At 36.0% G+C, this 15,113-nt stretch overlaps 1 protein-coding gene across 2 annotated transcripts; it reads right to left on the minus strand.

Moving 5' to 3' along the window:
- Positions 1-5,352: 5,352 nt before the first annotated feature.
- On the minus strand, positions 5,353-12,705 carry LOC124910339 (cysteine and histidine-rich domain-containing protein RAR1). Of its 2 annotated transcripts, XM_047450971.1 has the most exons (6): positions 12,544-12,703; positions 11,667-11,669; positions 11,500-11,582; positions 6,597-6,751; positions 5,947-6,164; positions 5,353-5,748 (listed from the first exon to the last, which is right to left on the minus strand). In XM_047450971.1, the coding sequence occupies exons 1-6, from the start codon at positions 12,637-12,639 to the stop codon at positions 5,656-5,658; spliced, it is 648 nt and encodes a 215-aa protein (XP_047306927.1). In that variant the 5' UTR covers positions 12,640-12,703; the 3' UTR covers positions 5,353-5,655. The 2 variants fall into 2 exon arrangements, with proteins under 2 accessions (XP_047306927.1, XP_047306928.1); XM_047450972.1 differs by lacking the exon at positions 11,667-11,669 and having other exon boundaries at positions 12,540-12,705.
- Between the last annotated feature and the right edge of the window lie 2,408 nt (positions 12,706-15,113).

A 15,113-nucleotide genomic window follows, 5' to 3' on the forward strand; every position in this document is an offset into this window, starting at 1 on the left:
TGTTGAGTTGATAATGGGCTCGGTAATGGAGTGTTGTTTGGTGGGGAAATGGACTCGGTGATGGGCGGGGTTTGGATGTGTATTGGGATGGTTATTGGTTCGGATTGAGATGGGTGAGTTGAGTTTGGGTTTTGGACAAGAGAAAAGGGAAATTTTGTTTCGTCAAAAATGACGTGACGAGAGATGATAAATCTTTTTGAGGCTGGGTCGTAGCATTTGTAGCCGCGATGATTAGAGGGGTATCCTAAAAAGACACAAGGGGTAGAGCGTTTATGAAGTTTGTGAATAGTGGTTGGAGGAAGAAGAGGATAGCAAAGACAACCGAAAATTTTTAGGTGAGAGTAAGAAGGAGTTCGGTTATATAGAAGTTGAGTGGGTGAGAAATTTCGAATTTGTTTATTTGGAAGAATATTTAGGAGATAAGTGGTCATTTCGAGGGCGTGATGCCAAAAATTTAACGGGAGAGAAGCATGAGTAAGCAATGTTCGAATCATGTTATTTATGGTGCGTATTTTTCTTTCTGCTTTACCATTTTGAGGAGAAGTATAGGGGCAAGAGAGGCGAAATTGTAGACCATTTTTGTCACAAAATGTACGAAATTGACTGTTGTTATATTCAGTTCCGTTGTCACATTGGATTGTTTTAATGGGCTTTTGAAATTGTGTTTGAATTTGATTTTGAAGTGTAGAGAAGACGGAGAATACTTGGGATTTGTTTCCAATTGGAAAAGTCCAAAGGAAATTTGTGTAATCATCAAGAAACAGAATATAGTATTTATGTCCATTTGTACTTAGCACAGGCGACGTCCACAAATCACTATGAATAATATCGAATGGGGAAGTAGTATAAGAGACAGAATTGGTAAATGGTAACTTAACTTGTTTACCAAAGATGCAAGACTCACAGAGTTTAGACCCTAAAACGGGCTTACAAGAAATAGAATTTGATTTATTGAGAGAATGCAAAATATCGACACCGGGGTGTCCTAATCTATTATGCCATAAATTTGACGAAATTGCAGTAAACGAAGAATTAGTTGGGGGTTTTTGGCTTTGGCTCGACAGAGAGAGTGGGTAGAGATCCCCCGAGCTATTGTTCCTCATGATAACCTTCCCCGTCTGGAAATCCTTTACAGAAAAACCAAGTGAGTCAAATTCTACAGAGACGTTGTTATCACGAGTAAACCGACGAATAGATATAAGATTTTTAATGAGTTTGGGAGCATGTAGAACATTGTTCAGAAGTAAGGGTGGTAAGGGTGGTTTTAAGTTAGTTTTACCAATACCGCGAATCGGGATTTCCTGTCCACTCCCAACAATGATATTTTTAACACAATTTAAATTAGAATAAGGCGAGAGACTACCTGAGTTGGGTGTCATGTGTGAAGTTGCTCCCGAATCCATGTACCAAGTATCGTCAGGCGGAGTAAGGGATAAAGTGTGCATCGCCTGATTGATATCGGTTGCAACGTAACTTTGGGGCTGCTGCTGGCTCGTCTCAGCCATGTAGGCCTGCTGTGGCCGAGAACCGAGTACGCCTGCTCCTGCTGTCCGAGTGTGTTGCTGCTGATAGCCAGAACCGCGCCAGGAGGCGCCTTGTTGCTGTTGACCAGATGCGTGCCAGGGGGCGCTTTGCTGCTGCGGCCAGATCTGTTGTGTCGGGTAGGGACAAGGGGGTGCTGTCCAGCCCGCAGGCGCCCACTGTGCCCATTGCTGTTGGCCAGGAGGTGCCCAGAATTGCTGCTGCTGGTGGTATGTGCGGCTGGTGTTGCGACCGCGTCCTCTGCCGCGCTGGCTGCGTCCTCGGCCCTGGCCGGCCTGTTCCTGCGCGCTAGAGGTGCCCTGCTGCTGCTGCTGGCCGGTAGCACGGGCTGATTGGCTAGAGTTGTTTCCGCGGCCTTGGCTACGATCGTCCGAGGCAATAAAAGAGGTGTTTGTGTGGACGAATTCATCCTTCCTTGTTTCAACAAGGAGCAAATCAGATCTAGCATCGTAGAAAGATGGGAGAGGCTTCTTTTGACCTATTATGGTGGCGATTGTTTCGTAGTTTTCATTCAAACCCCCAAGTAGACGCAACACCAGTCGATTTTCAGAAACGGGGCAATCAACATTAGCAAGTTGATCCGCAATCATCTTCAATTCAGTGCAATAAGCACTCATGTTTGGGAAATCATTGAGACGAATTTGAGAAAACCTATTTTCAAGATACATAGCGCGAGAACCTGTGTTATCTTGAAATATATTCGCTAAACGTTCCCAAGCCTGAGCAGCCGTCATACCAGGTTTTTGGATCGTGTTTAGTAGATCCTTGGATATTGTTCCAAATATCCATTGCTTGACAAGGGCGTCAAGGCGTTTCCACAGAAGAGAGTCGGTCTCGGAAGATGTTGAAGGTGTTTCGGAGGCGTTGGGAGTTTTTGGTTTGAGATGTTCGTAAACATTGTGAATCAAGCAGTGGTTTTCGAGAAGGTCTGCCCAAGAGAGATATTCCTCGCTACCCATCTCTAGGGTGATAGGAATTATGGAGCGGAGATTGTTAACAGAGAAAGCAGAGTGGTATTGAGAAACAGACATGGTGGTGGGCGTCTGACTTTGATTGGAGGAGGAGTCTGAATTAGTAGGTGGGACAGACATTAGAAGTTTGTGCGTGAGGCAGCAAGGTGGGAGGAAGAGAAAAAAAAATTCGATTGATGATCTTGAGAGGATCTTTACTCTGATACCATGATAGAGATTAATCCCATGGTTATTATTGATAAACAATGTTACAATATATACTAGTCAAAAGACTCTTAATAAGGTAAACCACTAATCTAGGAATCTAAACAAGGTAACCCACTAATCGAGGAATCTAAACAAGGTAACAAGATATATACAATATACTAATAGTTTGTTTCACTCATATGAGCGATGTAAAAACGTAGTGAAGAAAATTTCACTAGGTAACGATTGTTACACTCATATAAGCGTTGTAAATACATAGTGTAGCAATGTTCACTGGTTAACGCTTGTTTCACCATTTTTAATTCCCCAGTGGGTTTTATATGAAGCCATAAATGTTTTTAACTGAAGAACGCATAAAAGTTTTTATATTAATGTGTTAGTGATTTTATATAAAATTTCTTAAAGGCATAAAAAATTATAAAACAGAGTGAAGCGAAGAAAGCTTCACTAAATAGCGTCTCGCTTCATTTAATTTTACATTGCGCTTCTCATTAACCCGAAAATAAATTCGGGTTCTGAATATCTCTCTTTGTTTTAACTCGCGGACTGATTTAATAATAAAATAATAACGTTACCTTCTGTGATCCGGAGCAGGGGAATACTTGATAGCAAAAGAATCGAGTTGATTTAAACCCCACTATTATTTAACTTTAAAAAATATTTTAAAGGGAGACCTGTTAAGTTATGAAATTTTTGAAATTATTTAATAAGTTTTGGTGGGTGTAACTGGGGACTGTTACAAGATTGTACTCCAAAAGCAATAATATGAATCATTATATATACCGTAGGATTTGTTGTCCCTTTAAATGACCCACAAGCTGCCCGCGTAGTAATTATAAAAAAAAAATGTTTTGTTACTGCTGATCGAGGGCCTTGTTTCTCGATCTCTTCTCTCTCCTCCCTGTCTAAAACAATCTCTCATAATTTCTTCAAACTAACCGATGTATTTACTTTGAGAGAAAGGAACTCCAAACTAGGATTTTTCAAAATCTCAACATCTTCGTTTTCGTCTCAAATCGTCTTCTCTACAGTTCTAATCTTTCACGACCTGTGAAGCTCGTCTTCGTGGGTCAGTCGTTTACCTGCCCACGGTTATTGATTATGCTCTCTTGTTGCTTGAAGTTCATGAAATACTAGAGACATTTGTTTAGATTCAAGTTTAATATTTGTTTTGAATATACTTATTATTACACTCAAAACAACATTGTATTGTGACTTAAATTTAACAGAGATAATAGTTTAAGTGTTTAACTATAAATATTATTCAATTATCTAAACTAAGTATTAATGATTAGAGTTATAAAACTTATATACAAGATCCCGATAAATCTCCTGTCACTTTCAAGATAAGAACCACTAAACTATTTCCTTAAAAAAGTTGTGCAAATGAGGCACTTGACCTAGTACATTCTCATAATATGTAAATGAGACATTCTCATACTTCATTTATTTGATAAATATGTTACCTGAAGTGTATAGATATAATTTAGATAATTGTTATATGTTTAATTAATTGGGCCAGGAATATGTTATAATAGTTATCGTAATTGTTATATACTTAATTTGTGAGATAAATATAAGATATTTCTGAACCAATTAATTAAGCATATAACAATTACCTATATTATATTTATATGCCTTCATTTAACCTATCTATCAAATCAAATAAATGAAGTATGAGAATGTCTCATTTATAAGAATGTATTAGGTCAAGTGTTTCATTTGCACACAAAAAAATTAAGAAAATAATTTACTGTTTTTTATCTTGAAAGTGCCAGAAAATTTCTTTTGCATTCAAGTTTTTATAACTCAATTAAGTAATACTTAGTTTAGATAATTGAAAATATTTATAGTTAAACATTTAAATTATAATCTCTGTTAAATTTAAGTCGCCCTACAATGTTGTTTGGATTGAGTATATTAATAAGTATATTCAAAACCAATGTTAAACTTGAATCCAAACAAATACCTCTAGTATTTCGGGCAGCAAGAGAGCATAATCGATTGACCGACGAAGGCGAATGTTGAGCCAACAAACCATAGCTTCACAGGTTGCAAGAGATTAGAACTGTAGAGAAGACGATTTGAGACGAAGACAACTATCATTGAGATTTTGAAAAACCCTAGCTTTGAGCCCCTTTCTCTATAGCGTAAATGTATTTGTCAGTGTGAAGAAATTGTGAGAAATTGTTTTAGAGGGAGAGAAGAGAGATGGGGTCGGGCAGCAGTAAAAATACATTTTTCTTATAATTGAGAACGACATTTTAAAACGGCACAGCTTGCGGAACATTTAAAGGGACAGCAGATCTGGCCCCATATATACCCTTATAAATCAGTCCTAAAATAATACATTGTCCCACTAAACAGAAAAATATTTTGATTCCCTTATGTTCATAAATCATCTCTACACAATATTGTTCTATTTCTAAAGTGATAACAAGAATTAACAAAGTTAACAAAAAAAATAAAAATAAAGGAGCATTGCACAAGTTTTGGAAGCAAAATCATATTTGCACATAATTTTTAAACTATATGTACTTGAACACTCGATCAATGTATCTACTCCTAATTTCCAACTACTAATCAAAACTATGTTCAAAACATGATAAAAAATTGAAAATAGGGCATATTCCTCATCAAATAATTAGAAGAGATATTATACCAAATTACTATTCCAAATTGTACATTACATACTGGATATTACACCAATTAAAAGAGAAAAGCAAAACTCAATTATTGGTTTAATATCACATTGAAACAAAAAAAACAAAAAACAAAGATAATACTGGAAATATGTTGCAGGAAAAACATTACATGACCAAAAGACATTTCAGTTTAAGAAGAATTGTTGCAGAAACAAATGTACAAGGATAGATTTCTAATGAAATGGTCAAGGGAAAAAACAACAGAAGAAACTCACTCTTATTCTCTCTAGTCATACAGCATCAGCATTGTGCCATCCCTTTGTACATGGGGGAATGGTCATGAATTCATCAAATTCCTTCACATGAATATCACAACATTTCCACTGGAAATAGAAAAGAAAAAAGAATCAATTATCAGATCATCATCAAGGAGATTTCTAAAAACCGAGTTTTGGAAACACTTTTTAAAAATGTTTTTGTATGTGAATCCATATGTGGTTGAATGTAACTAGCATATTAATTTATCCTTCAGGATATAAGTAAAATTACAAGATCAATGTCTAAAGTCTAAATGTATTTACCCCTCTCATACGGTCATGGAACACGGCAGGCCCGGGATGATGACTGCATGCAGTTTCATGATTATCTTTTTCCTTGAAAGTTTCCCCACATCCCTTGTTTTTACATGTTTGGGGTTCATTTAAATCAACAATCTTCTTCGTTGGAGCAGATATTGGTTCCCCGACATTGGAGCGACTTTCACTCGAATCTTTTGGTTTCACTTCTTTGGCTTGTGAACCTGAAAAAATTAATATCAAACTTAAACCTTGCTTGATCTTAGGCTATTTGAATGAAATCTTGTTTGATGTAGGGTATAATATATAATGACTTTTTTTTATTTTTTTAAAAGTTTGGTTGATGAGTTGGATGATGTGATGAATTCAAAAAAAAAATATGTGATTGATGAATTGATTTGAAATAAATCTCAAATAACCCAGATCAAACAAGGCCTTAGCCAACATTTAAGAAATGTGTCTGATTATAGGTTACATTTTATTTGCATTATTTCTATTGAATGACAAAAGTCCAAGTTTTCTATACTTCCAAGGAAAAATGAAATTACTTGCTAAATATGAAATAACCACAAATTGGAAGACTAGCATGAAATGTAAACTCTTTCAATAAGAAATTTGAAAGAATAATTATTGTTAACAAAGTGGTGAAAAAATACCATGATCCGAACAAAAGAATCCCTGGCGACACCTGGAGCACACTTCTTTTGCTGGCGTAGCAGATGAGTAAGTTGGTGCTGTAGAAACTATTTTTGGTGCCCCGGTTGTCTTGGCTATCACTGGTTTCTCAGTTGTGTGTTTCCCTACCTTGCATCTTGATGTTAGCAAGGGGTAAGAAAAAGGAAAAAAAAGGAGGGATTGCACAGTCAATAACATTTGTAGAGAACAAAAAGTGAGAACTTAATCTACAATTTTGATATCTGCATAGGTTTGTAACAGGAACATTTAAAAAAAAATTATAAGGTTTTTTTGTTCTTTGTAGGTAGCATATCAAGTGAAGTTCCAGAGCATTGAACTATTATTTTATGTGAGTTCATACTTATCTGACAAATCCTTCACAAGATTACTCAGAAGTCAGAACAGGAATATAATGTTGAAATATAAACTTGATTTTGATTTTGATGTTTTGGGTTAGTATTAATTTGGCCTCATTAGTATTACATTGCCCAAATATCATAATATATAGTTGTTTCTAAAAGATTCTAGAGAAATTTCATCTTGAAGATTTAGAGAAATTTTATCTAAAACACTTTAAAGATTCCATAGAGTTCTAAATATTGTAAATAAATATGGAACTCTACATAGAGTCCAAAAACTAAGATTACGAGTATAAATAGGGATGTAACCCCACTATTGTAAGTATAGAGAAATAAAATAAGAAAGTGTTTTCTTCTAAATCATAATCCCTCTTTAAACTTCTCACTCTAAATCTAATTTCTAACAAAGTGGTATCGGAGCTATAAGCTCCTAATAAAAGATGACAAATTGAGGATTCATTTTCAAATTTCGGTGCTCACTAAGACCAACTACGACAATTGGAGTATAAAGATGAAGGCGTTACTAGGAGCTCAAGATGCATGGGACGGTGTCTAGAAAGGCTTCGAGGAACAAGATGAAACGACACTAAGTCAATCTTAAATTCAAATATTGAAGGTATCAAGAAAGAGAGACAAGAAAGCTCTCTTCATCATCCATCAATCGGTAGATGAAGATGCATTTGAGAAGATTTCAAATGCAACTACTGCTAAGGAAGTGTAAGATAAGCTTCAAACTTGCAACAAAAGAGTCGAGCAAGTTAAAAAGATTCGTCTTCAAACTCTTAGGTGCGTTTGAATTGTTGTTTATGGAGGAATCCGAAACAATTTCGAATTATTTCTCTAGAGTATTGGGTGTGGACAGTGTGGTTAATCAATTAAAAAGAAATTGTGAAGATATTGGTGAAGTCAAAGTCATGGAAAAAAATCTCCGTACTTTAAATTCAAGCTTCGATTTTATTGTTACTGCATCAAAGAGAATAAAGATTTAAGTATTATGACTATTGAGCAACTAATGACTCTCTACAAACCTATGAGGAAAAATAGAAGAGGAAGCAAAAACAAAAACAAAAAAAAAGCCATGAAGCAATTACTAAATTAAATATAAAACAAAGATAACGTTCATGGAAGCTAAAGAGGACGAGTTCGTGGCCAAGTTCATGGACAAAGGCAAGGACAAGGACAAGGGCAAGAACAAGGACAAGGAAGAGAAGGAAGGAGTAGTCCCAACAACAACTTCAACAATGGAGAAAGTGGTCTATATTCACAAGCTACAAGAGGGCGCAGAAGAGTAAACTCATGGCCAAGGTATATGAAAAATCTAATGTCAAGTGCTACAACTGCAACAAGTTTGGTCATTATTAATCTGAGTGTAGATACCCGACCAAGGTAGAAGAAGTCATACAAGAAGAGACTTTATTACTCACGCACCAAGACAAAATTGAAGACCAAACAAACATATGGTGCCTTGACACTGGTGCAAGCAACCACATGTGTGGAGATCGGAGCATGTTCGTGGAGCTAAATCAATCAATATGTAGAAATGTTTCATTTGGAGATGAGTCAAAGATAGCAGTAAAGGGAAAGTGCAACATTCTCATACACTTGAAAATGAAAGTCATCAATTCATCTCAAATGTCTACTAGGTATCCAACATGAAGAACAATATTCTTAATTTGGGACAAGTATTGGAAAAAGGTGCATGACCTATACATAAGAGATTATATAATAACTTGATTTTCAAGGTGCCTATATCAAAAAATAGAATGTTTCTTCTGAACATTCATACTGATGTAGCAAAGTGTCTCAAAACTTGCTATAACGAACCATCATGGCTATGGAATCTACGATTCGGGCATCTCAACTTTGGCAGTCTTGAACTTCTAGCGAATAAGAAGATGGTGAGAGGCCTAGCTTCCATCCACAATCTGGATCAGCTACGTGAAGGATACCTACATGGAAAGTAATTCTGGAAATGTTTTCCAAAGGAATCAACATCAAGAGCTACAAAGCCATTTGAACTCATACACACAGATGCGTGTGGACCAATCAATCTAAGTTCTTTCGGTAAGAATAAATACTCTTCTTTATATATATGATTTTTCAAAAAAATGTGGATGTACTTCTTGAAGGAGAAGTTAGAGGTTTTCAAGAATTTCAAAAAGTTCAAAGCTCGTATAGAGAAATAAAGTGGTTTTCCATTAAGGCCATGAGATCTTATTGTGGAGGAGAGTTCACATCAAAGGAGTTCAATAAGTACTCTGATGACCATGGAATTCGTCATCCCTTGATAGTTCCAAGATCCTCTCAACAAAATGGAGTAGCTGAGATGAAAATTTGAACTGTATTGAACATGGCTCGATGCATTCTCAAGAGAAAACAAATGCCTAAGGAGTTTTGGGCTGAAGTTGTGCCTTGCGCGGTGTATTTAATGAACCGCTCCCCAACAAGAAGTTTCAAGAGAACACCACAAGAAGCATGGAGTGGAAGAAAGCCCGAGATCTCTCATCTTAGAGTCTTTGGAAGCATTGCATATGCTCATGTGCCAGATGAACAAAGAACAAAGTTTGATGATGAAAGCAAGAAGCTCGTGTTTGTAGGTTACGATTAAAGTTCCAAAGGCTATAAACTATATAATCCAAACAATGGGAAAATTATCATAAGTCGCGATGTGGAGTTCGATGAAAAGATACTTGGGATTGGAACATTCAAAAAGATGAGTACAACTCTCCTACTTACTTTGAAGGAGGAGGTGAATTAGAGCATTCAAGGATAGATGAGCTTCATGAGTGTACTCCACCTACTTACCAATGCCAAGTTTGTTCGAAGCAAGCTCAAGTGAGAGAACACCACGATACAGAAGCATTGAAGAACTTTACGAGGTAACCGAAAATCAAAATGACATTACTTTATTTTGACTTTTTAGTGATTGTGAACCTCTAAGTTATCAATTAAGATGCGGTGGAAAGCGAAAAGTGAAAATCTGCCATGGATGAAAAAATCAAGTCAATCATGAAGAATGACACTTGGGAACTTACTACACTTTCACAAGGACACAAGACAATTGGAGTTAAATGGCTATATAAAACAAAGAAGAATGTTAAAGGAGAGGTGGTGAGATATAAATCAAGACTTGTAGCAAAAGGCTATAGTCAAAGAAAAGGCATTGACTATGATGAGGTATTTGCTCATGTTGCTCGTCTTAAAACTATTAGCCTAGTTAATTCTTTGGCAGCCTAAAGTAATGGAAGTTCTACCAAATAGATGTTAATTCAGCATTTTTGAATGGCTTCCTCGATGGAAAAGCCTATATTGACTTATTGAGTAACCATTGGGCTATAAATATAGAGTGAAAGGTCATGAAGAGAAAGTATTAAAGTTAAAGAAGGCATTGTACAATTTAAAGCAAGCACTGAGAGCTTGGAATGTTCGAGTTGACCAATACTTTCAAAACAAGAATTTCATCAAGTGTCCATATGAGCATGCACTCTATATCAATACTCAAGGTGATGATATTTTGATTGTGTGCTTATATGTGGACGACTTGATTTTTACTGTGAATAATCCAAGGATGTTCGACGAATTCAAAAAGGATATGACCAAAGAATTTAAGATGACGGATATTGGTCAAATGACATACTATCTTAGCATAGAAGTTAAGTTAGGCAAGAAGATGAAGGAATATTCATCACTCAAGAAAGCTATGCTAAAGAAGTTATCAAGAATACGAAGAAGGAGGATGTTAATCTAGTTGGCACACCGATGGAATGTGGCATCAAGTTGAGCAAAGATGACAAAGGAGAAAAGGTGGATCCAACTTTCTATGGAAGTATCGTTGAAAGTTTACGATATATGACTTCTACAAGACCAGATATATGTGTTGGAGTCGTTAGTCGTTATATGGAAGCTCCAACGGTCACACACTTCAAAGTTGTGAAGCGAATCTTTTGATACATCAAAGTGATAGCAATTAGAGTGGATATTTGGATGATAGAAAGAGTACTACAAATCAAATAGTCAAACTGAAATAGGTGATGTCTCAAGATCAAATAGTCGGAATCTTTAAGAAACCACTAAGCAAGAAACGTTCGCTAAGATAAGAAGCATGCTAGGAGTTACAAATCAAGTTTAAGGGGGGAGTGTTGAAATATAAACTTGATTTGAGAAATCTTATTTAGAATATTTTAGAGAAATCTTATCTAAAAGACTTTAGAAAATTCCATAGAGTTCTATAAAGTTCTAAATGTTGTAAACAGATATGGAACTCTAAAGAGAGTTCTAAAAACTAAGATTGTAGGTGTAGAGAAATAAAATAAGAAAAAGTTTTTTTTTAAATCCTAATCCCTCTTTCAATTTCTCTCCCTAAATCTAATTTCTAACATATATAACATTAATCAACTTAAGCAATACACATATCAGTTCAATCTGAATATAACATCCAGCAACAACTATCGTATCTTGAGAACCGGGTTCCTAAGAATAATAAACATTCCAATGGTTTTTCGTAAAGCCAGGTACAACTACATACCCAGGAATTTCTAGAAATAAGCTGAAATCATGACTTCTTTTCTTGCAACAACTCCATTCCTTTGTTCCATCATGAAAAAGAGGCTGCGACCATAAATACCAAGTTTATTTTTTAGCATAATAATAAGGGTAAAAAAATATGTAAAAAGAAACATACAGCTGACTTACCCCCTGCCAATCAAGCCATCCACAGATTTTCAAGAAACCAAGGAGAAGGAAAGGTTTAATCAGTAGCCAAAAAAAATCAGAATAGGCTATAATTTAACAAGCATAGTAGCCATAGTATCATACAAAAACATCCCAGAATATGAAACTGGATAGTTTGGTGCTGGTTTTTTTTATAATCACCAAATCAGAGTAGAAGCCTGAACACATGAGAGCTTTTCTAAGAACATAATAAGAATCATAGCACAGTTCAGAAGCTCAAAATGAACAAACCCAATAGGACATCATAAGTTTGATAGAAGCAAAAAACTATTCTAGATACACATGGTTAACCAACTTCAAGCTCCCAACATTTCTCATAGAAAGAAAAAATCTGCATTGGATTGATATGCATACGACTTAAGTGCAGTCTGGAACTTCACCTCAACAAGTTTCTTTAAGCAAGGATGTTATAGTTTAACAAATCATTATATGTTGGTCTTCTACTTGATTTTTACATGTTTAACACAGGTTAAGAAGAAGAAGAAGAAGAAACAAAGATTTAAAGTGGTTGGGACTATGAAACAAGTCCTACATCCACTCTATTTCGAATCAATTCACTAAGACTAACTACTGATCAGCTAACCACATACTGTCAAAATTTATGGATCAGTTCATTCTCCACATTATACATTCCTAAAATTGGAAAAAAACAAATAAAAAATTACTAAACCTTGAGAGCTGATAAAGAAAACAATTATAGCCGCATCCATTACTTTCCTAGATTCGCAGAAGATAAATAAGTAAGAAAAGATACTAGTGTACTAAACCTCTTCAGCTATGCCAGAATCGATAAAGTAAAGAAGAATAGATGGAAGAATACAGAGAAAGAAACACTAACCGAATCGTGATACGTACAAGAACCTTCTGGATTCTCATCTTCCGTGAAGGTGACATTGCAGCCGATCCTTTGGCATCGAAACTTAGTAACCTCCATTTCTCCCACCTCTTCGCCTTCTTGCTAACTTCACCAGACCAATTACAAGGACTGAGCGGATTCTAGGAGTCCCGAGATTCGTAATGAGGAAATTTGTATTTTGCCCCTAAAGTTTCGTTCTATATTGATTTCACTCATTAAATCTAAATAGTTTCTAACTAAAGCGTTCTTAATTCGATCTAATATTTTATTAAAAAATAAATTTTAATAAAAAAAAACTAGTATAACACCCATGATGATAGGTATGATCCCGCTTAAACTTAAAATGCTTTCAATAGTAATAACTATAATTATGAAATTTGGGTCAACTAAAATTTTCAAATATAACCTTTTGCCTATGGCAAAAGTCTCTTTTGCCCTCAAATTAAAAAAATTAAAAATTTTCAGTTTCTTCCCTCCCTCTCCTCTTTTCATATTTCTAAACGGTCCCTCTTTCTCCTTTCCAAACTGCCTCTTCATCTTCCCCCGAAACCCCTCTCCCTCGACGACTCCCCGATCCAAGCCCCCGATCCAAGCCCCGACGACTATTTGGCCCTCGACGACTATCCGGCCCCCGACGACAATCCAAGCCCCCGACGACGAAAAAAAGCAGAACGAACAAAGGTTGAGGGTGAGGGTGAGTTTTCTCCGAGGCAACGAACTCCCAAGCAACGCTGCAACATTGAAATTGAGTTTTTTCCGAGGCAACGAACTCCTAAGGCAACGCCGCAACATTGAAGGTGAGTTTTTCCCATTTTCTGTCGTTTACCTTCCATGCATGCTGAAATGGAAGAATGGTTTAAGGTTTTAGTGTTTAGTGTTTGAGTTTAGGTTTAGGTTTATTGGTTGACTGAATCGTTTTGGGTTTAAAATGCATCTGTCGAGGGTTGTTGCAGGTTGTCGAAGGTTGTCGCAGGCGAATATGCATATGTCGTCTGCGACAGATGCACATTCGTTTGCGAAAGATGCACATTCGTCTGCGACAAATGCATTTTTCGCCTGCGACCTTTTGGTTACTTGGTTGTTTGTACAAACAATGTTAGTTTGCTTTCTGACATTGTGATTTATTTATCAGATAACTCAGCACAAGTGGGCATGGCCCTTTATGCAGTATGTTGATATTGAAGGTCTTGGGTTGGATGACTACTATGAGTTAAGGTACTTTTTTCTTTTCTGGTTTACATTTCTATTGATTTTAATGTTGGAAAGTGTGTATAGGTTATTGACAGACCTATGTACTTCAGTACTATAAAGAATCAAATGGAGGTCAATGATGGAACTGGTTATAAGAATGTCCGTGACATTTTTGCTGATATGAGGCTAGTGTTCGACAATGCAATACAGTATAACGATGAAAAGAGCGATGTTCATTTGATGGCGAAGACTTTGTCAGACATTTTTACAATTGTTTAGAACATTCAAATTAAGTGTCTTACAATAAATGATATATGGTGATAATTTAAATAATGATGAGAATGATTAAATCTTAGTACCCAACTCCAATTGATTGTTTTCAAATAACACTCATTTTATGTACAAAACATCAATAATATAAATATTTTGATTAATGATGATTAGATTGGACAGTAAATTATTAATTATCAATATCATGACATGTCTGATTGGTTTAAATGAAACTTAATTTCTCAACACATATATCAACAATTAAACATCATTTTTAGTAATCTGATATCAATAAAAATGGTTATGACAAAAAAAAACTGCAACAACAAACACCACCACTCAGTGATGAAAATAAAACCCTTCTAATTCACAAACATATCAATCAATCAAAATCTAGTTCTTTGGATTCAAATTTAGAATTGTTCCTCTTTTACATAGCATTTAAATCAAACTCACCCCTCACCACGTCAATCGTTTTTCCCATTATCAGTCTCCTCGTCGTTCAGAAATACTCTGAAGGTTCTCTCTGATCATCCCTTTGTGCATTCACCTCTCCACACACATTTTTATTATTACCCATTTCATTCGGGCTCACTCCATCCTCAACGCCCATTATGTGTGCCCCAAAAACATTCATACGTAAAAGCTAGTGAAGTGATGCTCATTCATGGATTATAGACATCAAAATAGCACATGCATAGACAAGTAAACAAAACACAAAATAGAGATTGAGAGATACATATCGTAATCGTCGTAGGCGAATATGCATCTATCGCAGGCGAATGTGTATCTGTCGCAGACGAATGTGCATCTGTCGTAGACGAATGTGCATCTGTCGCAGACGACAGATGCATATTCGCCTGCGACAGTCTTCGACAACCTGCAACAGCCTTCGACAGATGCATTTTAAACCCAAAACGATTTAGTCAGCCAATAAACCTAAACCTAAACAATAAACACTAAAACCTTAGTCGTTCGTTCTGCTTCTGCTTGGATAGTCGTTCACACTAAAAAACTAAAGCATTCGACAGATGCATGGAAGGTAAAAGACATAAAACGGGAAAAACTCACCTTCAATGATAGTCGTTCTT

Source organism: Impatiens glandulifera, chromosome 7 (genome assembly GCF_907164915.1).
Source record: "Impatiens glandulifera chromosome 7, dImpGla2.1, whole genome shotgun sequence".
Classification (NCBI taxonomy): domain Eukaryota; kingdom Viridiplantae; phylum Streptophyta; class Magnoliopsida; order Ericales; family Balsaminaceae; genus Impatiens; species Impatiens glandulifera.